General features: G+C 46.6%; 1 protein-coding gene across 1 annotated transcript in view; it reads right to left on the bottom strand.

The window, feature by feature from the left end:
• LOC137095185 (importin subunit alpha-7-like) overlaps window positions 1-17,232 on the bottom strand; it is a 76,532-nt gene extending 59,300 nt beyond the window's left edge. Inside the window, exon 1 of the mRNA XM_067461552.1 lies at window positions 17,158-17,232. Coding sequence (XP_067317653.1) covers window positions 17,158-17,161 — 4 coding nt within the window. The 5' untranslated portion in view covers window positions 17,162-17,232. The remainder of the gene's footprint in view (window positions 1-17,157) is intronic.
• Window positions 17,233-23,045: the final 5,813 nt, after the last annotated feature.

Here is a 23,045-nt window from a genome sequence, read left to right as displayed (position 1 = left end):
AAGGGGTTTATATATCTGTGGAATGACCAGGGTGAGACAAAGGGCTTTTGTAAGTTGGGCTAGGTGTGGATCTTTCAACTGACCACCTTGATTAACATACAATGGGCTGACTGTGCCTGGAGCAAACTCTTCTTGAAAGGTGATTAGATGTCCCTTCCTGTTTTTTTCTCTGCTGTTTTTGCTGTTGCAATTTTAGAATTTTTTAATACTGGTAGCCAGATTTTGTTCATTTTCATGGTTTCTCAGGTTCTGTATGCCAAGTGTGGTCTTTATTAGTCACTGGATGATGGTTGCATTGTTTTTAGGGAGTGAAGGTACTTGAAGGTACTATATCCTCCAAACAGCAGCAAGATATAGAGTGGGTCATGGGGGCTCTGTGTGCCAAGTTTGGTCTTTATTAGTCATTGGATGAGGTAGGCAGTGGTTTCAGTAAGTGAGTGAAGGTACTGCAAGTCCCATCATCCATGATCCACCCCCCTCCAAACTGAAAAAGGGTGTAGATAGGGTCATGGGGGCTCTGTGTGCCAAGTTTGGTGTAAATTGTGGTCCTGATCCATCATTTTGGCAGTTGTAATGGTCTTAAGAAGGGAGTGTAGGTATTCCAAGTCCCATCGTCCATGGTGCATCCTCCTCCAAACTGCACCAGGATGTATAGTGTATCATGGAGGCTCAGTGTGTCAAGTTTGGTCTTTATCAGTAATTGGATGAGGGTTGCAGCAGTCCAGGGAAGTGAGAGGAGGTAGTTGAAATCCCATCATCCATCATCCATCTTCCAAACAGCACAGGAAAGTAGAGTGGCCCATGGGGGCTCTGTGTGCCAACTGTGACCTTGGTGGGGTCATTAGATGAGGGTTGCAGCAAGTGAGTGGAGGTACTTCAAGTCCCATCATCCATGGTCTATCATGCTTGAAACAGCATCAGGATGTAGAATGAGTTATGGGGACTCTCTGTGCCAACTTTGGTCTTGATCAGTTGTTGGATGAGATTCGCAGAGGTCTCAGAATGTGAGTGAAGGTACTGGAAGTCCCATCATCCATGGGCCATCCTCCTCCAAGCAGCACCAGGATGTAGAGTGGGTCATGCTGGCTCTGCGTGCCAACTTTGGACTTGATCGGTCATTAGATGAGGGCTGGAACAGTCTTGGGAATTGGGTAAAGGTACTTCAAGTCCTATCACCCATGGTCCATCCTGCTGGAAACTGCACAAGGATGTAGAGTGGGTCATGCAGGCTCTCAGTATGAATTGTAGTCCTGATCCATAATTGTTGGCAGTTGTATTGGTCTTAGGAAAGGAGTGCAGGTATTGCAAGACCCATTGTCCATGGTGCATCCTCCAAACCGCACCAGGATGTAGAGTGCGTCATGGAGACTCAGTATGCCAAGTTTGGTCTTTTTTGGTAATTAGATGAAGGTTGCAGTGGTCTCAGGAATTGAGCAAAAGTACTGCAAGTCCCATAATCTGTGGTCCATGCCCAGCCAAACCACATCAGGACGTAAAGTGGGTCATGAGAGGTCTATGTGCCAAGTTTGGCCTTGATCAGTCATTGGACTGATCAAGTTCACAGCGGTCTCAGAATGCAAGTCCCATCATCCATGGTTCATCCTCCTCCAAACTGCAGTAGGATGTAGACTGGGTCTTGCAGGCTCTGTGTGCCAAGTTTGGTCTTGATCGGACATTAGATGAGGGTTGCAGCAGTCTTGGGAAGGGAGTGGAGGTACTTGAAGTCCTATCATCCATGGAGTGTCCTCCTCGAAAGTGCAACAGGATGTAGAGTGGGTCATGGGGATTCTGTGTGCCAAGTTTGGTCTTGATGAGTCCTTGGCGAGGGTCTCAGTAGTCTCAGGAAGTGAGTGAAGTGACTGCAAGTCCCATCATCCATTGTCAAATTCTTCCAAACCACACTAGGATGTAGAGTGGGTCATGCGGGTCATCTGTGTAAATTGTGGTCCTGATCCATCATTTTTGGAAGTTGTAATGGTCTTACGAAGGGACTGCAGGTATTGCAAGTCCCATCGTCCATGGAGCATCCTCCTCCAAACCGCACCAAGATGTAGAGTGCGTCATGGAGACTCAGTGTGCCAAGTTTGGTCTTTATCGATAATTGGATGAGGGTTGCAGTGGTCTCAATTGAGCAAAGGTACTGCTGGATGCTAGGTATGCTAGTCCCATAATCCATGGTCCTCCAAACTGCAGTAGGATGTCAAGTGGGTCTTGGGGGCTTTGTGTGCCAAGTTTGGTCTGTATTGGTAATTTTCTGACCCAGTCCAGACCATATGCAAATTTCCTTCTCTCATGTCTCCGTTTCTGTCATGAACACTTTTCTCCACCAGGGGCTCCTATCGAAGCTGGCCAATCAGAGACGATATGCAAATAGCACCACAGTGGCAGCGAATCAGAATGCTGGCACATACCCGGTTGCACCGCCGCATACAAACTTTGACTTTTATTATATACATAAATAGATATAGATTAGCTTGGGGACCCGGCGCTGCCCAGGTTATTAGAGAGTGGATAATGGTGGTTCTGTATGCCAAGTTTGGTCTATATTGGTCATTGGATGATGGTTGCATTGTTTTCAGGAAGAGAGTGAAGGTACTTGAAGTCCCATCATCCATGGTCCACCCTCCTTCAAACTGTAGCAGTATATAGAGTGGGTCATGGGAGCTCTGTGTGCCAATTTGGTCTTAACTGGTCTTTGGATGAATGTTGCAGCAGTCTTGGGAAGTGAGTGGAGGTACTTGAAGTCCCATCATCCATAGTCTGTTCTCCCCCAAACCTCACCAGAATGTTGAGTTAGCCAAGGGGGTTCTCTGTGAGAAGTTTGGTCTTTCTTGGTATTTGGAAAAGTGTCGCCGTGGTCTCAGGAAATGAGTGAAGGTACTGGAAGTCCCATCATTCATCGTCCGTCCTCCTCCAAACTGCAGCAGGATGCAGAGTGGGTCATGGGGGCTCTGTGTGCCAAGTTTGGTCCTGTTCGGACATTAGATGAGGGTTGCAGCAGTCTTTGGAAGGGAGTGGAGGTACTTGAAGTCCCATCATCCATGGAGTGTCCTCCTCGAAAGTGCAACAGGATGTAGAGTGGGTCATGGGGATTCTGTGTGCCAAGTTTGGTCTTGATGAGTCATTGGCGAGGGTCTCAGTGGTCTCAGGAAGTGAGTGAAGTGACTGCAAGTCCCATCATCCATTGTCAAATTCTTCCAAACCACACTAGGATGTAGAGTGGGTATACTGCTACAGTTTGAAGGAGGGTGGACCATGGATGATGGGACTTCAAGTACCTTCACTTTCTTCCTGAAAACAATGCAACCATCATCCAACCATTATCGGTAATTGGATGAGGGATGCAGTGGTCTATATTGGTAATTTTCTGACCCAGCCCCTGGTCTTTTCTTTTCGTCTCTTTGTCATCTCGGAATCTTGGAATTGAGGCTGGCCAATCAGAGACCATATGCAAATTTCCTTCTCTCATGTCCCCGTTTCTGTCATGAACCCTTTTCTCCACCAGGGGCTCCTATTGAAGCTGGCCAATCAGAGACCATATGCAAATAGCACCACAGCGGCAGCCAATTGGAATGCTGGCACATACTCCTCCGGCGCTGCCCGGGTTATTTGAGAAAGGAATTGTGTATCAAGGTTGGTCTTTATCAGTTATTTATATGACTCGCAGTTGTCTCAGGAAGTTAGTGAAGTTACTGTGAGTCCCATTATCTGTGGTCCAAACTGCACCAGGCTGTAGAGTGGGTCATTGGGGCTCCGTGTGCCAAGTTTGGTTTTGATTAGTCATTGGTGAGGGTCTCAGTGGTCTCAGAAAGTGAGTGAGGTTACTGCAAGTCCCATCATCCATCTCCATTTTTTTTCCAAATGACACCAGGACGTAAAGTGGGTCATGAGAGGTCTATGTGCGAAGTTTGGTCTTGATCAGTCATTGCATGAGGTTTGCAGAGGTCTCAGAATGTGAGTGAAGGTACTGGAAGTCACATCATCCATTGTCCGTCCTCCTCCAAAACTGCAGCAGGATGTAGAGTGGGTCATGGGGGCTCTGTGTGCCAAATTTGGTCTTGATAGGACATTAGGTGAGGGTTGCAGCAGTCTTGGGGAGTGGAGGTACTTGAAGTCCCATCATCCATGGTCTGTCCTCCTCGAAAGTGCACCAGGATGTAGAGTGGGTCATGGGGACTCTGTGTGCCAAATTTGGTCTTGATCAGTCAGTGGTCTCAGGAAGTGAGTGAAGTGACTGCAAATCCCATCATCCATTGACAAATTTTTCCTAACCGCACCAGGATGTAGAGTGGGTCATGCGGACTCTCTGTGTAAATTGTGGTCCTGATCCATCATTGTTGGCAGTTGTAATGGTCTTAGGAAGGGAGTGCAGGTATTGCAAGTCCCATCGTCCATGGTGCATCCTCCTCCAAACTGCACCAGGATGTAGAGTGCATCATGGAGACTCAGTGTGCCAAGTTTGGTCTTTATCGGTAATTGGATGAGGGTTGCAGGAATTGAGCAAAGGTACTGCAAGTCCCATAATCCATGGTCCATCCCCGGCCAAACCACACCAGGACATAAGGTGGGTCATGTGAGGTCTATGTGCCAAGTTTGGTCCTGATCAGTCATTGGATGAGGTTAATAGCGGTTTCAGAATGTGAGTGATGGTACTGCAAGTCCCATCATCCATGGTTCATCCTCCTCCAAACTGCAGTAGGATGTAGAGTGGGTCTTGTGTGCTCTGTTTGCAAAGTGTGGTCTGTATTGGTAATTTTCTGACAGAGCCCCTGGCCTTTCCTTTCCTCTCTTTGTCATCTCGGAATTGAGGCTGGCCAATCAGAGACCATATGCAAATTTCCTTCTGTCATGTCCCTGTTTCTGTCATGAACCCTTTTCTCCACCAGGGGCTCCTGTTGAAGCAGGCCAATTAGGGATCTTATGCAAATAGCATCACAGCAGCAGCCAGTCAGAATCTTGGAACTTTCAGGCTGGCCAATCAGAAAGCCGGCACATACACCGCCACACATCCGCCGCATACAAGTTTTGACTTTTATTATATATATAGATAGATATAGATAGACTAGCTTGGGGACCCGGCGCTGCCCAGGTTATTAGAGAAAGTGAGTAATGGCGGTTCTGTATGCCAAGTTTGGTCTTGATTGGTCATTAGAAGAGGGTTGTAGCAATCTTCGGAAGGGAGTGGAGGTACTTGAAGTCCCATCATTCATAGTCTGTTCTCCCCCAACCCTCACCGGAATGTTGAGTTGGCCATGGTGGTTCTGTGTGCCAAGTTTGGTCTTTATCAGTCATTGGATGAGGGTCTCAGTAGTTTCACTGAGTGAAGGAACTGCAAGTCCCATCATCCATGGTGCATCATCCTCCAAACCGCACCAGGATGTAGAGTGCATCATGGAGACCCGGTGTGCCAAGTTTGCTCCTTATTGGAAATTGGATGATGGTTGCAGTGGTCTCAGGAATTGAGCGAAGATACTGCAAGTCCCATAATCCATGGTCCATCCCCAGCCAAACCACACCAGGACGTAAAGTGGGTCATGTGAGGTCTATGTGCCAAGTTTGGTCCTGATCAGTCATTGGATGAGGTTAACAGCGGTCTCAGAATGTGAGTGATGGTACTGCAAGTCCCATCATCCATGGTTCATCCTCCTCCAAACTGCAGTAGGATGTCGAGTGGGTCTTGTGTGCTCTGTTTGCAAAGTGTGGTCTGTATTGGTAATTTTCTGACAGAGCCCCTGGCCTTTCCTTTCCTCTCTTTGTCATCTCGGAATCTTGGAATTTGAGGCTGGCCAATCAGAGACCATATGCAAATTTCCTTCTGTCATGTCCCTGTTTCTGTCATGAACCCTTTTCTCCACCAGGGGCTCCTGTTGAAGCAGGCCAATCAGGCATCTTATGCAAATAGCACAACAGCAGCAGCCAGTCAGAATCTTGGAACTTTCAGGCTGGCCAATCAGAAAGCCGGCACATACACCGCCACACATCCGCCGCATACAAGTTTTGACTTTTATTATATAGATAGATAGACTAGCTTGGGGACCCGGCGTTGCCCGGGTTATTAGAGAAAGTGGGTAACGGCGGTTCTCTATGCCAAGTTTGGTCTTTATTGGTCTTTGGATGATGGTTGCATTGTTTTCAGGAAGTGAGTCAAGGTACTTGAAGTCCCATCATCCATGGTCAACCCTCCTCCAAACAGCAGCAGTATATAGAGTGGGTCATGGGGGCTCTGTGTGCCAAGTTTGGTCTTTATCAGTCATTAGAGGAGGGTGGCAGTGGTTTCAGTAAGTGAGTGAAGGTACTGCAAGTCCCATCATCCAAAGTCCATCCTCCTTCAAACTGCAGCAGGATGCAGAGTGGGTCATGGGGGCTCTGTGTGCTAGGTTTGGTCTTGATTGGTCATTGGATGACTGCTGCAGAAGTCTTGGGATGTGAGTGGAGGTACTTGAAGTCCCATCATCCATAGTCTGTTCTCCCCCAAACCTCACCAGAATGTTGAGTTGGCCAAGGTGGCTCTCTGTGCCAAGTTTGGTCTTTCTTCGTATTTGGATAAGTGTCACTGTGGTTTCAGGAAGTAAGTGAAGGCACTGGAAGTCCCATCATCCATCATCCGTCCTCCTCCAAACAGCATCGGGATGTAGAGTTGTTCATGGGGGCTCTGTGTGCCAAGTTTGGTCTTGATCGGACATTAGATGAGGGTTGCAGCAGTCTTTGGAAGGGAGTGGAGGTACTTGAAGTCCCATCATCCATGGTCTGTCCTCCTCGAAAGTGCAACAGAATGTAGAGTGGGTCATGGGGACTCTGTGTGCCAAGTTTGGCCTTGATCAGTCATTGGCGAGGGTCTCAGTGGTCTTAGGAAGTGAGTGAAGTGACTGCAAGTCCCATCATCCATTGCCAAATTCTTCCAAAATGCACCAGGATGTAGAGTGGGTGATGCGGGCTCTCTGTGCGAATTGTGATCTTGACCCATCACTGTTGGCAGTTGTAATGGTCTCAGCAAGGGAGTGCAGGTATTGCAAGTCCCATCATCCATTGTCCGTACTCCTCCAAACAGCGCCAGGATGATCGGGCATTAGTAAGGGTTGCAGCAGTCTTGGGAAGGGAGTGGAGGTACTTGAAGTCCCATCATCCATGGTCTGTCCTCCTCGAAAGTGCACCAGGATGTAGAGTGGGTCATGGGGACTCTGTGTGCCAAATTTGGTCTTGATCAGTCAGTGGTCTCAGGAAGTGAGTGAAGTGACTGCAAATCCCATCATCCATTGACAAATTTTTCCTAACCGCACCAGGATGTAGAGTGGGTCATGCGGACTCTCTGTGTAAATTGTGGTCCTGATCCATCATTGTTGGCAGTTGTAATGGTCTTAGGAAGGGAGTGCAGGTATTGCAAGTCCCATCGTCCATGGTGCATCCTCCTCCAAACTGCACCAGGATGTAAAGTGCATCATGGAGACTCAGTGTGCCAACTTTGGTCTTTATCGGTAATTGGATGAGGGTTGCAGTGGTCTCAGGAATTGAGCAAAGGTACTGCAAGTCCCTCAATCCATGGTCCATCTTCGTCCAAACCACACCAGGACATAAGGTGGGTCATGAGAGGTCTATGTGGCAAGTTTGGTCCTGATCAGTCATTGGATGAGGTTAACAGCCGTCTTAGAATGTGAGTGATGGTACTGCAAGTCCCATCATCCATGGTTGCAGTAGGATGTCGAGTCGGTCATGCAGGCTCTGTGTGCCAAGTGTGGTCTGTATTGGTAATTTTCTGACTCAGCTCCCTCTGGCCTTTTCCTTTCCTCTCTTTGTCATCTCGGAATCTTGGAATTGAGGCTGGCTAATCAGAGACCATATGCAAATTTCCTTCTCATGACTCCGTTTCTGTCAAACTCTTTTCTCCACCAGGGACTCCTCTTGAAGCTGGCCAATCAGAGACCATATGCAAATAGCACCGCTGCCCAGCCAATCGGAATCTTTGAACTTTCAGGCTGGCCAATCAGAGACCACAGTGGCAGCCAATCAGAAAGCGAGCACATACACCGCCACACTTTTGTCCTCCGCATACAAGTTTTGACTTTTATTATATATATAGACTAGCTTGGGGACCCGGCGCTGCCCGGGGTTATTAGAGAAAGTGGGTAATGGCGCTTCTGTATGCCAAGTTTGGTCTTTATTGGTCATTGGATGACGGTGGCATTGTTTTCAGGAAGTGAGTGAAGGTACTTGAAGTCCCATCATCCATGGGGGCTCTGTGTGCTAAGTTTGGTCTTTATCAGTCATTGGATTAGGGTCACAGTGGTTTCAGTAAATGAGTAAAGGTACTGCAAGTCCCATAATCCATGGTCAACCTTCCTCCAAACAGCATCAAGATGTAGAGTGGGTCATGGGGGCTCTGTGTGCCAAGTTTGGTCTTGATCGGACATTAAATGAGGGTTGCAGCAGTCTTGGGAAGGGAGTGGAGGTACTTGAAGTCCCATCATCCATGGTCTGTCCTCCTTGAAAGTGCACCAGGATGTAGAGTGCGTCATGGGAACTCTGTGTGCCAAATTTGGTCTTGATCGGTCATTGGTGAGGGTCTTGGTGGTCTCAGGAAGTGAGTGAAGTGACTGCAAGTCCCATCATCCATTTCCAAATTTTTCCAAACCACACCAGTATGTAGAGTGGGTCATGCGGGCTCTCTGTGCGAATTGTGATCCTGATCCATCACTGTTGGCAGTTGTAATGGTCTCAGGAAGGGAGTGCAGGTATTGCAAGTCCCATCGTCCATGGTGCATCCTCCTTCAAACTGCACCTGGATGTAGAGTGCATCATGGAGACTCAGTGTGCCAAGTTTGGTATTTATTGGTAATTGGATGAGGGTTGCAGTGGTCTGAAGAATTGAGCAATGGTACTCCAAGTCCCATAATCCACGGCCCATCCCCGGCCAAACCATACCAGGACATAAAGTGGGTCATGAGAGGTCTATGTGCGAAGTTTGGTCCTGATCAGTCATTGGATAAGGTTAACAGCGGTCTCAGAATGTGAGTGGTGGTACTGCAAGTCCCATCATCCATGGTTCATCATCCTCCAAACTGCAGTAGGATGTAGAGTGGGTGATGGGGGCTCTGTGTGCCTATTTCGGTCTGTATTGGGAGTGTTCTGACCCAGCCCCCGGCCTTTCCTTTCCTCTCTTTCTCATCTCGGAATCTTGGAATTGAGGCTGGCCAATCAGAGACCATATGCAAATTTCCTTCTGTCATGCCCCGTTTCTGCCATGAACCCTCTTCTCCACCAGGGGCTCCTATTGAAGCTGGCCAATCAGATACCATATGCAAATAGCACCACAGCGGCAGCCAATCAGAACGCTGGCACATACCCCTTCCGCCCTCCGCCCTTCCGCCCTCCGCCCTTCCTCTGTCCGATACAAACAAACACTCTTCTTTATTATATATATAGATATAGATATAGATATAGACTAGCTTGGGGACCCGGCACTGCCCCTGAGACAGCGGTCTCAGAAAGTGAATTAAGGTACTGCAAGTCCCATCATCCATAGTCTCCCTCAAACATCACCAGAATGTTGAGTTGGCCATGGGGGCTCTCTGTGCCAAGTTTGGTTTTTATTGGCATTTGGATGAGTTTCACTGTGGTTTCAGGAAGTGAGTGAAGGTACTGCAAGTCCCATCATCCATCATCCATCTTCCTCCAAACAGCACCAGGATGTACAGTTGCTCATGGGGGCTCTTTGTGCCAAGTTTGGTCTTGATTGGTTATTAGATGAGGATTGCAGCAGTCTTGGTAAGTGAGTGGAGGTACTTGAAGTCCCATCATCCATAGTCTGTTCTCCTCCAAACCTCACCAGAATGTTGAGTTGGCCATGGGGGGTCTGTGTGCCAAGTTTGGTCTTCATCAGTCATTGGATGAGGGTCTCAGTGGTTTCACTAAGTGAGTGAAGGTACTGCAAGTCCAATCGTCCATTGTGCATCATCCTCCAAACCACACCAGCATGTAGAGTGCATCATGGAGACCCGATGTGCCAAGTTTGGTCCTTATCAGAAACTGGGTGGTGGTTGCAGTGGTCTCAGGAATTGAGCGAAGGTACTGCAAGTCCCAAAAACCAGGCTCGATCCACAGTCAAACCACACCAGTTCGTAAAGTGGGTCATGAGAGGTCTATGTGCCATGTTTGTTGTTGTTCAGTCATTGTTGAGGGTCGCAGCAGTCTCGGAAAGTGAGTAGAGGTACTTCAAGTCCCATCATCCATGGTATGCCCTATTCCAAACTGCAGTTAGATGTAGAGTGGGTCATGGGGCTCTGTGTGCCAAGTTTGGTTTTGATTGGACATTAATGAGGGTTGCAGCAGTCTTGTGATGGGAGTGGATGTACTTGAAGTCCTATCATCCATGGTCTGTCCTCTACACCAGGATGTAGAGTGGATCATGGGGACACTGTGTGCCAAGTTTGGTCTTGATCAGTCATTGGTGAGGGTCTCAGTGGTCTCAGGAAGTGAGTGAAGTGACTGCAAGTCCCATCATCCATTGTCAAATTCTTCCAAACCACACCAGGATGTTGAGTGGGTCATGCGGGCTCTCTGTGTGAATGGTGGTCCTGATCCATCAGTGTTGGCAGTTGTAATGGTCTTAAGAAGGGAGTGCACGTATTGCAAGTCCTCCTCCAAACTGCACCAGGATGTAGAGTGCGCAATGGAGACTCAGTGTGCCAAGTTTGGTCTTTATCGTAATTGGATGGTGGTTGCAGGGGTCTCAAGAATTGAGCAAAAGTACTGCAAGTCCCATAATCCATGGTCCATCCCCAGCCAAACCACACCAGGATGTAAAGTGGATCATGACAGGTCTATGTGCCAAGTTTGGTCCTGATCAGTCATTGGATGAGGTTAACAGCGGTCTCAGAATGTGAGTGATGGTACTGCAAGTCCCAACATCCATGGTTCTTCCTCCTCCAAAATGCAGTAGGATGTCGAGTAGGTCATGGGGGCTTTGTGTGCCAAGTTTGGTCTATATTGGTAATTTTCTGACCCAGCCCCTGGCCTTTTCCTTTCCTCTCTTTGTCATCTTGGAATCTTGGAATTGAGGCTGGCCAGTCAGAGGCTGTATGCAAATTTCCTTCTCATGTCCCCGTTTCTGTCATGAACTCTTTTCTCCACCAGGGGCTCCTATTGAAGCTGGCCAATCAGAGACCATATGCAAATAACACCACCGCGGCAGCCAATCAGAACGATGGCACATACTCCTCCCGCCACACTTTTGTCCTCCGCATACAAGCTTTGACATTTATTATATGTATAGACTAGCTTGGGGACCCGGCACTGCCTGGGTTATTCAAAAAAGTAGTAATGGCGGTTCCGTATGCCAAGTGTGGTCTTTATTAGTCACTGGATGATGGTTGCATTGTTTTCAGGAAGTGAGTGAAGGTACTTGAAGGTACTATATCCTCCAAACAGCATCAAGATATAGAGTGGGTCATGGGGGCTCTGTGTGCCAAGTTTGGTCTTTATCAGTCATTGGATGAGGTAGGCAGTGGTTTCAGTAAGTGAGTGAAGGTACTGCAAGTCCCATCATCCATGATCCACCCCCCTCCAAACTGAAAAAGTGTGTAGATAGGGTCATGGGGGCTCTGTGTGCCAAGTTTGGTCTTGATCAGTCATTGGTTCAGGGTCACAGTGGTTTCAGAAAGTGAGTTTAGATACTGCAAGTCCCATCATCCATGGTCCATCCTCCTCCAGACTGCAGTAGGATGTAGAGTGGGTCATGAGGGCTCTGGTCTGTCCTCCTCGTAAGTGCACCAGGATGTAGAATGGGTCATGGGGACTCTGGGTGCCAAGTTTGGTCTTGATCAGTCATTGGCGAGGGTCTCGGTGATCTCAGGAAGTTAGTGAAGTGACTGTAAGTCCCATTATCAATTGTCAAATTCTTCCAAACTGCACCAGGATGTAGTGTGGGTCATGCGGGCTCTCTGTGTAAATTGTGGTCCTGATCCATCATTGTTGGCAGTTGTAATGGTCTTAGGAAGGGAGTGCAGGTATTGCAAGTCCCATCGTCCATGGTGCATCCTCCTTCAAACTGCACCAGGATGTAGAGTGCGTCATGGAGACTCAGTGTGCCAAGTTTGGTCTTTATCGGTAGTTGGATGAGGTTAACAGCAGTCTCAGAATGTGAGTGATGGTACTGCAAGTCCCATCATCCATGGATCATCCTTCTCCAAACTGCAGTAGGATGTAGAGTGGGTCATGGGGGCTCTGTGAGCCAAATTTGGTCTGTATTGGTAATTGTCTAACCCAGCCCCTTTCCTCTCTGTCATCTCGGAAACTTGGAATCTTGGCTGGCCAATCAGGGACCATATGCACATTTTCTTCTCTCATGTCCCCGTTTCTGTCATGAGCCCTTTTCTCCACCGGGGGCTCCTACTGGAGCCGGCCAATCAGAGACCATATGCAAATAGCACCACAGCTGCAGCCAATCAGAAAGCCGGCACATACACCGCCACACATCCGCCGCATACAAACTTTGACTTTTATAATATGTATAGATAGATGGAAGACTAGCTTGGGGACCCGGCACTGCCCGGGTTATTTGAGAAAGGAATTGTGTATCAAGGTTTGTCTTTATCAGCGGCAGCCAATCAGAAAGCCAGCACATACACCGCCACACTTCCACCGCATAGAAACTTTTCTTCTATTATATGTATAGAAGATATAGATAGATATCTCCAGCAAACGATCATCGCCTTGTCGTGGCGCTGGAGCTTGAGCACCTCAATGATGTCGTGAGTGAAACTGTGAAGAGCCACCCAAGACGGGACGGTCGTGGCAGAGAAGTCAGACCAAACGTGATCCCTGTGGAAGGCAATGGCAAACCACTCCAGTATCCTTGCCAAGAAAACTAAATGGACCAGTACAACCAGCGATATGTCGGTATGCCATTGGAAGATGGTACTCCCAGGTCGGAAGATGGCCAAAATGCTACTGGGGAGGAGCAGAGGATAAGTTCAACTAGCCCCAGATGTGATGACGCAGCTAGCTCAAAGCCGAAAGGAAGGCTAGCGGCCGACGGTACTGGAGGTGAACGACGAATCCGATTCTCTAAAGATCAACACACCATAGGAACCTGGAATGTAAGATCTATGAGTCAGGGCAAATTGGATGTTGTTATTGGTGAGATGTCAAGACTAAAGATAGACATTCTGGGGGTCAGCGAACTGAAATGGACTGGAATGGGCCACTTCACATCAGATGACCACCAGATCTACTACTGCGGACAAGAGGAACATACAAGAAATGGAGTAGCCTTCATAATTAATAAGAAATTTGCTAAAGCAGTGCTTGGATACAACCCAAAAAATGACACAATGATCTCAATTCGAGTGCAAGGAAATCCTTTCAACATTACAGTGATCCAAATATATGCCCCAACCACAGCTGCTGAAGAAGCAGATGTAGATCAGTTCTACGAGGATCTGCAGGACCTACTGGATAATACACCAAAAAGAGAAATTATTTTCATTACAGGAGTGCCAAGGTGGGAAGTCAAATGACAACTGGGATCACAGGCAAGCATGGTCTGGGAGAACAAAATGAAGCGGGACGCAGGCTGATAGAATTTTGCCAGGAAAACTCGCTGTGTATAACGAATACTCTCTTCCAACAACCTAAAATACGGCTTTATACATGGACCTCATCAGATGGTCAACACCGAAATCAGATTGACTACATCCTTTGCAGCCAAAGGTGGCGGACATCCATCCAGTCGGTGAAAACAAGACTTGGGGCTGACTGTAGCTCAGATCACTAACTTCTTACTGCTCAATTTAGAATAAAACTAAAGAGATCAGGGAAAATACACAGACCAGTTAGAGCCGCCGCAAACTAGGCTCCTGCGGGAGCAAACCTTGCCAGCACGTCCCTGACGTCATGAGGCTGCGCCTCTCGCCCCGCCCCTTTCTCAGCCTCTTTCTCTGTGCCAGAGTGGTTTTTCCTTTGCTAGGGCAGCATTGCCAGCGTACTCTCTCAGTTGCCAGAATTCAACTGAGAGAATATGCTGGCAATGCTGCCCTAGCAAAGGAAAAACCACTCTGGCACGGAGGAAGAGGCTGAGAAGGGACGGGGCGAGAGGCGAAGTCTCATGACGTCAGGGAAGTGCTGGCAAGGTTTGCTCCCGCAGGAGCCTAGTTTGCGACGGGTCTAAGATATGATCTCACTAACATTCCTAGCGAATATACAGTGGAAGTGAAGAACAGATTTGAAAGACTAGATTTAGTAAACAGAGTCCCAGAAGAACTATGGACAGAAGTCCATGACATTGTTCAGGAGGCGGCAACAAAGTATGTCCCAAAGAAAAAGAAAACCAAGAAGGCAAAATAGTTGTCTGCTGAGACACTGGAAGTAGCCCAAGAAAGGAGGAAAGCAAAAGGAAACAGTGATAAGGGGAGATATGCCCAGTTAAATGTGCAATTCCAGAGGTTAGCCAGAAGAGATAAGGAACTATTTTTAAATAAGTAATGCATGGAAGTGGAAGAAGACAACAGAATAGGAAGGACAAGAGACCTCTTCCAGAAAATTAGAAACATTGGAGGTAAATTTCAGGCAAAAATTGGTATAATAAGAAACAAAGATGGCAGGGACCTAACAGTAGCTGAAGAGATCAAGAGAAGGTGGCGAGACTATACAGAAGATCTGTATAGGAAGGATAATAACATCGAGGATAGTTTTGACTGTGTGGTGAATGAATTAGAACCAGACATCCTGAGGAGTGAGGTTGAATGGGCCTTAAGAAGCACTGCTAACAACAAGGCAGCAGGAGATGATGGGATAACAGTTGAACTGTTTAAAATCTTGAAAGGTGATGCTGTCAAGGTGATGCATGCCATATGCCAGCAAATATGGAAAACACAAGAATGGCCATCAGACTGGAAAAAATCAACTTATATCCCCATACCAAAAAAGGGAAATGCGAAAGACTGCTCCAACTTCCGCATAATGGCCCTTATTTGTCATGCCAGTAAGGTAATGCTCAAGATCCTGCAAGGAAGACTCCAGCAATACATGGAGCGAGGGTTGCCAGATGTTCAACCTGGGTTTAGAAAAGGGAGAGGAACGAGAGACCAGATTGCCAATATCCGCTGGATAATGGAGAAAGGCAGGGAGTTTCAGAAAAACGTCTATTTCTGTTTCATTGACTATTCTAAAGCCTTTGATTGTGTGGATCATAATAAATTGTGGCAAATTCTTGGTGGGATGGGCATACCAAGCCACCTTGTCTCTCTCCCGAGGAATCTGTACAAGGACCAAGTAGCAACAGTAAGAACTGACCACGGAACAACAGACTGGTTCAAGATTGGAAAAGGTGTACGGCAAGGTTGCATACTCTCACCCAACCTTTTTAACTTGTATGCAGAACACATCATGCGATGTGCGGGACTTGTTGAATGCAAGGCTGGGGTGAAAATTGCTGGATGAAACATTAACAACCTCAGATATGCAGATGACACCACTCTGATGGCCGAAAGCAAAGAGGAGCTGAGGAGCCTTCTAATCAAGGTGAAAGAAGAAAGTGCAAAAGCTGGGTTGCAGCTAAACATCAAAAAAACCAAGATTATGGCAACAAGAATGATTGACAACTGGAAAATAGAGGGAGAAAATGTGGAGGCTGTGACAGACTTTGTATTTCTAGGTGCAAAGATTACTGCAGATGCAGACTGTGGCCAGGAAATCAGAAGACGCTTACTTCTTGGGAGGAGAGCAATGTCCAATCTCGATAAAATAGTAAAGAGTAGTGACATCACACTGGCAACAAAGATCCGCCTAGTCAAAGCCATGGTATTCCCTGTAGTAACCTACGGATGTGAGAGCTGAACCTTAGGGAAGACTGAGAGAAGGAAGATCGATGCTTTTGAGCTGTGGTGTTGGAGAAAAGTTCTGAGAGTGCCTTGGACTGCAAGAAGATCCAACCAGTCCATCCTCTAGGAAATAAAGCCTGGCTGCTCATTGGAGGGAAGGATACTAGAGAGAAAGTTGAAGTACTTTGGCCACATCATGAGGAGACAGCAAAGCCTAGAGAAGACAATTATGCTGGGGAAAGTGGAAGGTAAAAGGAAGAGGGGCCGACCAAGGGCAAGATGGATGGCATCCTTGAAGTGACTGGACTGACCTTGAAGGCGCTGGTGGTGACGGCCAACAGGGAGCTCTGCCGTGGGCTGGTCCATGAGGTCACGAAGAGTCGGAGACGACTGAACGAATGAACAATAACAACATAGATATAGATAGGTAGATAGATATAGATAGATATAGAGATATAGATAGTTGTATATTATTATAATATGTTATTATAATGTTATTATGTTATATTATTATTATTTTAAAATGACTATTAATAATAATACTCTATCTATTTATGCATATAATAAAAGTCAAAGTTTGTACCCGGAGAACAAAAGTGTGGCGGGAGGAGTATGTGCCAGCATTCTGATTGGCTGCCGCTGTGGTGCTATTTGCATACGGTCTCTGATTGGCCAGCTTCAATAGGAGTCACTGGTGGAGAAAAGAGTTCATGACAGAAACGGTGACCTGAGAAGGAAATTTGCATATGGTCTCTGATTGGCCAGCCTCAATTCCAAGATTCCGAGATGACAAAGAGAGGAAAAGAAAAGACCAGGGGCTGTGTCAGAAAATTACCAATATAGACCACTGCATCCCTCATCCAATTACTGATAAACACCAAACTTAGCATACTGAGTCTCCATGACGCACTCTACATCCTGGTGCAATTTGGAGGAGGATGCACCATGGACGACGGGATTTGCAATACCTGCACTCCCTTGGTAAGACCATTACAACTGCCAACAATGATGGATCTGGACCACAATTCACACAGAGAGCCCACATGACGCACTCTACGTCTTTGTGCATTTGGAAGAATTTAATAATAATTTAATAATAATAATAATGCCTAATATCACGGTCAGAATTTTAAAATGCCTCAAACACTCGATGAGATTATTAATCCATCTGCGTAAAGACCTGGCCCCCTCAGAAGGGCGGCTTTCCGGCGTGTGCGAGGCAGGCCTGAGGGGCCTGGAAGGAGTCGCGGGCGTGGCCGAGGCCTCCCGGAAAGGCCAATACAGAGGCCCAGAGAGGCCCCTCTGGAGCCCGGGGAAGGGAAAGGGCGAAGGGAGCGGGCCTCACCCATGTCTTCCTCGCGCGTGCCGCAGCTGGGGCCGCCACCGCCTCCTCCGCTGCCGCTTCCTCCGGCAACAATAAGGCGGCAGGACCGGACCAATAGGGGCAGCCGGAACGGAAGGGGTGGGGCTTCAGTAGGGATGCGGAGAAGAAGAGGGCGACGGGAACCGGCGGGGGACAAAAAAGCCTTCGCGGTGTGCCCTCACCGGACACACCCCTTTTTAAAGAGACAGGCGCCGCAAGAAAGTGGCCTTGCCCTTTCCCAAAAGTGTTTGGGATCACATGTTTGTATAGTTGCATATCTATCTATCTATCCATCTATCTATATAAAAATGCTCTGTGCATAATGAGTACCTTAAAAGGAAAAGAACCAATAAACTAAATCACACCAAATTTGGCAACAAAACGTCTCAAGTTGCTGGGATTTATAGTTCACCTACAATCAAAGAGCATTCTGAACCCCACCAACGATGGAATTGAACCAAACTTGGCACACAGGCCTCCCATGTCCAACAGAAAATACTGGAAGGGTTTGGCAGTTTCTGTTGGTTTTGGAGTTGTAGTTCACCTACATCCAGAGATCACTGTGGATTGAAACAATGATGGATCTGGACCAAACTTGGTGCAAGCACTCAATGCGCCCAACTATGAACACAGATGGAGTTTCGGGGAAATAGACCTCGACATTTGGGAGTTGTAGTCACTGGGATTCACAGTTCACCTACACTCAAAGAGCGTTCTGAATTCCACAAATGACAGTCAGGGCAGACTTCCCACACTGAACCCCCATGACCAACAGAAAATACTTGAGTCCATCTAATCCAACTCCCTTCATCAGGGCAAGAAAACGTATTCAAAGTCCTCCTGACAAAGAGCCATCCAGCCATAGATATAGATAGATAGATAGATAGATAGATATAGATATGATTATAGTATCATAGATTTCAAAGGGACCCCCAAAGAAGGACAATTCTATGTTGCATATTCCAGAGTGGGCAAACCAGACACTCTCCACATCAACACTGGCAAAAAAAACAGCAAGAAATACTGTTGACCCACAAGCATAAAGAAATTACATATATTAGAAACCAACACTTTCTCATTATTTTATTTGCCAGATCAACAGACTGGGCCACAGCAATGCGTGGCAGGACACAGCTAGTATACATATATGTGTGTGTGTTTGTGTGAATCATATCTATCTATATCTATGGCTGGATGGCTCCGTCAGGAGGACTTTGATTATGTTTTCCTGACCTGGTGAAGGGAGTTGGACCGGATGGCCTTAAGGCAGCATTTTCCAACCTGGGAATTGGGACACCGGGGGGGGGGGGGGTTACGAGGGGGTGTCAGAAGGGTCATGAAAGACCACCAGAAAACACAGTATTTTCTGTTGGTCATATTATATTAGTAGTAAAGCACAGGAAACAAGATGGAACTGCCTTACTGAATTGATCAGCAACTGAACATAGTATAAACTAGCTGTCCCCTGCCAACAGTATTTCTTGCTGTTTGCTTGTCAGTGTTGATGTGGAGATTGTCTGGTTTGCCTACTCTGAAACATGCAACACATCATTGTTCTTCTTTAGGGGTCCCTTTCAAATCTTTGATTCTGCATCTATCATAAACACATGTGTGTGTGTGTGTGTGTGTGTGTGTGTGTGAATGGCTGGATGGCCCTTTGTCAGAAGGGCTTTGATTATGTTTTCTTGCCCTGATGAAGGGAGTTGGATTGGATGGCCTTCAGGCAGCATTTCTCAACCTGTCGTCGAGGACATCCCAGGCCCCTGGCTTCAAGCTGGTGTGACCAGCAGCAGGTAGTTCCACAGTTCCTGGGTGCTAAATTGGGCCAAACTCATAAAATGTGCCCCAACAGCAAGCTCAAACGGGGGCTCACACTGCCGTATGCTCTCTCCTTTCACTTCCCTGCCAAGTCCCAACTTTGTAACAAATCCCTAAACAAAGATTAATGAAATTGCAACGTTTAACTCTCTAGCTTGATACTTTGTGTCTTTTCCTTGCCTGAAACTATCCAAATGCATTAAACTAACCTTTTATTTATTATTTATTTATTTACATTTTTTTATATTCCACCCTTCTCACCCCGCAGGTGACTCAGGGCGGATTACAGTGTACACATAAATGGAAACATTCAATGCCAGTTTTGACGTACAAACATATACAGACTTACACAGCGGCTAATTTAACTTTTTCTGGCCGCCAAGGAAGCTGTCACTTTCATCGTCCATCTGCGACGCTGATGAAGTACCTCCGCATTCCTCGCATGCTTCCCGCTGGAGTGCTTCTTTATAGCCTCATAAATTAGTTAATTTTAGCCTCCCCACATTTTTAAGGCGGTACCTTATTTTCCTACTTGACAGATGCAACTGTCTTTCGGGTTGCAAAGGTTGACAACAGACTACACAATGGTTGGAAACCCACTCCAATCCAGGCTGGCTTCGAACTCATGACCTTTTGGTCAGAGTGATCTTAATGCAGCTGACACTCAGCCAGCTGCGCCACAATCCCAGGCTGCGGGAGACTGCAGGCCTGCCCGGAATGCTTTCCAGGCATTCCAGGGAGGCCGAATCTGCACTCCTCCAAACCACGGATTCGGAAACCCCTAGGGGCCCCTGTATCCGCGAGATGGCGGATCGCCTCCTTTTTGATGGCATATTTTTCCTAGATTAATTTTAGCACTATCTGCTATCTCACTTTTTGCATTCCGGGCTTCTACGCTCAGGGAATAATCTTTTAAGTTTTAAGAATATAATTTCAAGAAACAGCTGATTGTCAAAAGACTGGCCTCGCTGCTGCTGCTGCTGTGCTGCTGCTTTTCGCTGTTCCATCGCCTCTGCCAAGCCCCTGCCCCGGAGACCCGTTGCAGTTATCCCATGAGGCTTTCAGGGAAGAGCCTGGCCTTGGTCCCAGTCCTTGGAAGGAATTATACTTTCCCAAGAACCAAGGACCAGCTCGAACTTGGTGCTGCAGGAATCTATTCTTTGGCTCAGTGGAGATCACCAAGCTCCCTTTGTGACTGTTGGACCTTCTACAAAACATTTCTGGCTTTAATGAACTTGTTCTCTCATATGAATTTCCCCCCTATGAACCATGGACACATGCTTTTCTGAAATTATTATTTTAATAAATTTCTCTGGTGGGTGGGGGGAGGAAGGGGATGTTTAATATGAATTTCTTGTGATTCCTGTATTCCCCCATGTAGTTTCCCTCATATTTTTGACCTGACTCTGAACGCCTTGCCCATTTCCCCCTCCCCTTGGGGGAAATCAATCAGGAAGCTGCCAGCTGTGCGGAAAAGGGAATCAGCAATCACAAAAGAACTTTTATCATGATACTTTTGCATGGAACCATAAACTAGAGAGTCTTTGTTTGGTCTCGGAGTTGGGCCGCCAAACAAAGAATTTCGCTTGATCACTTCACATTGGGGACAAAGGACCTTCGAACAGTCTTTCCCCCCAAAACTGTTTTTCCTTTCAAAACTTGTCACAATGGACATTCACCCCAGCCTCTTCACTGTGTCATATCTGATGGCGACAGGAAAGCCTGGATAAAGCAATCAATGCTTATCACAGATCCATCAATAGACCATAGGCTGGGCATCTTTCGCAGGCCGGTTTCTCAGTCTCAAGACCCCCAAGGCACGAAAGCCATTAATCCACTCATAAATGCATTGTTTCTTCTTTGTCCTGCTTCCCTTCTCCTGATTCGCCAGAGCGCTGAGGCGGTAGGAGCTTTCTGATTGGTTCCTGCACAGCGGAGGTGCTCTGTGATTGGCTCTGGTGCAGGGCGGGCGGCCGAGCCTCCTCCCAGCTGTTATTGCGTCAGCCAATCCCCTTCGAGCCGGGAGGAGGGTGGAGGCTGGAAATTTTGAAACTTCTAAGCCTGTTATTCCTATAAAAATGCCTCTGATCTCTGTAACCACATGCTTTGTAGGCGAATTATTGCTACATTGCATCCTTTACAGCTGAATCACTAATAAAACACCTCGGTGCCGCTTCTTCAACTTTCTTTGAATTTTTAAATAATTTTTAAAGAAATAAAAATGGCTGAAATCAGGCTTCTCCTAGCTCACCAAAGTACGATCCCTCTTTGGTGGGGTCTCAGGGTCCCTCCTCCTGGGAAAGACCTTTCAAAAGTTCCTATCGACTTCAAACCTGGGGTTTGGGACCCCTTTGGGGGTTGCGAGGAGGTATCAGAAGGGTTACCAAAGACCACCAGAAAACAACTTCTGTGTGGGAAATTTGCCCCAATTCTGTCATTGGTGGACTTCAGAATGCTCCTTCATTGTAGGTGAACTATAAATCCCAGTAACTACAACTGCCAAATGTCAAGGTCTGTTTCCCCCAAACTCCATCTGTGTTTATATTTGGGCATATTGAGTATTCGTGCCAAGTTTGGTCCAGATCCATCATTGTTTGAGTCTACAGTGCTCTCTAGATGTAGGTGAACTACAACTCCAAAACTGAAGGTCAATGCCCACCAAACCCTTTTATTGTGTTTTGTTGGTCAGGGGAGTCTTGTGTGCCAAGTTTGATTCAATTCCATCATTGGTGGAGTCAGAATGCTCATTGATTATAGGTGAAACATAAATCCCAGCAACTAGGGGTGGGGCTTCCCAGCAATATGTCCCCAAACGCACTTTATTAGTGATCTAGGTTTGTCTGCACATCTCATCTCTCTCCAAAACTTTTACCCTAGTTATATACCACATTGTCATGCCCAGCATTATTTTTAAAATGTAATTATTACATTTGGCCCAACCATAGGTTTTTTAATGTGTCGTGTTATTGTTAATATTATTGCTTATTTTCTGCTTATTAGTTTATTTATTGTTTTGAATTACTGTTGCTATTGTTTATTGTTGTATTGTGGGCTCGGCCTCATGTAAGCCGCACCGAGTCCCTTGGGGAAATGGTAGCGGGGTACAAATAAAGTTTTATTATTATTATTATTATTATTATTAACTACAACTCCCAAATGACAAAATCAAAATTTTTTGAGTGATGGTCACTCCTTGTGTTGTGAGACGTTTTGTTGCCAAATTTGGTGTAATTTCGTTCATTTGTTCTTTTGTTTTTAGGGTACTCATTATGCACAGAGCATTTTTATATATACAGATTGTATATACATATAATATTTGTGCTGGTACGGCTGTACCAGGAGCTCCAACTTTATTTTCTTTCTGTTATCTGTTTTGCAGTCATAGGACAGGCCTCCTGTCCATCATAATTAAGCTTTGGTTCCACCCCTTGTTCTGGGCTCTGGGAGGGAAAAGAGCCATTTTTTGGGCAGTCTCACACAAGGTAGCTAAGCTATAGGACGTAGATCAGCTCGTCCCATAGAAAAGCTTCCTTTCTCAATAACCATCCAGGGGAAAAGAACCATCCAGGGAAAAAGGTGCTTCCAGGGAAAGTAACATCCTGGGATACAGAAGCAGAAATTCCAGGAGAAAGGTCCCAAAAGCTCTGGCTGAGAGCTCACAGCCTCTCAACCTCACAGCATCAGAGGGAACAGTCCTGAAGTTTTTAAGAATTCTCGAAGGCAGAACAGCATTACTGATCCACAGAACCCCATCTAAAATATCTTCAAACCTCGGCTGGTAGGTCTAGTCAATACCCAGACGCATTTGGAATCGGTAGTAGGTCCCACACCGATGAAGCATAGATAGAAAGCAGCCTGGGAGAGTTAAAAAGGGATTTCCTATAAAGTTTAGTTAATCAGGTACCAGTCCATTGAGGACTAGACTAAGAAAGCCTTGAAGTGTTGTTTGAACCATTGAAGATTTGTTGTTTGTTCCATAATAAAGACTTTGTTGCATCACTAAAGACTCTAAAGACCATCACTACAGAAAAATCCCTGAGAACCCCTCTTTG

The sequence above is a fragment of the Anolis sagrei genome, chromosome Y, assembly GCF_037176765.1.
Source record: "Anolis sagrei isolate rAnoSag1 chromosome Y, rAnoSag1.mat, whole genome shotgun sequence".
Classification (NCBI taxonomy): Eukaryota; Metazoa; Chordata; class Lepidosauria; order Squamata; family Dactyloidae; genus Anolis; species Anolis sagrei.
Note: the sequence above shows the minus strand (reverse complement) of the source record. Positions and strands in the feature narration are given on the sequence as shown.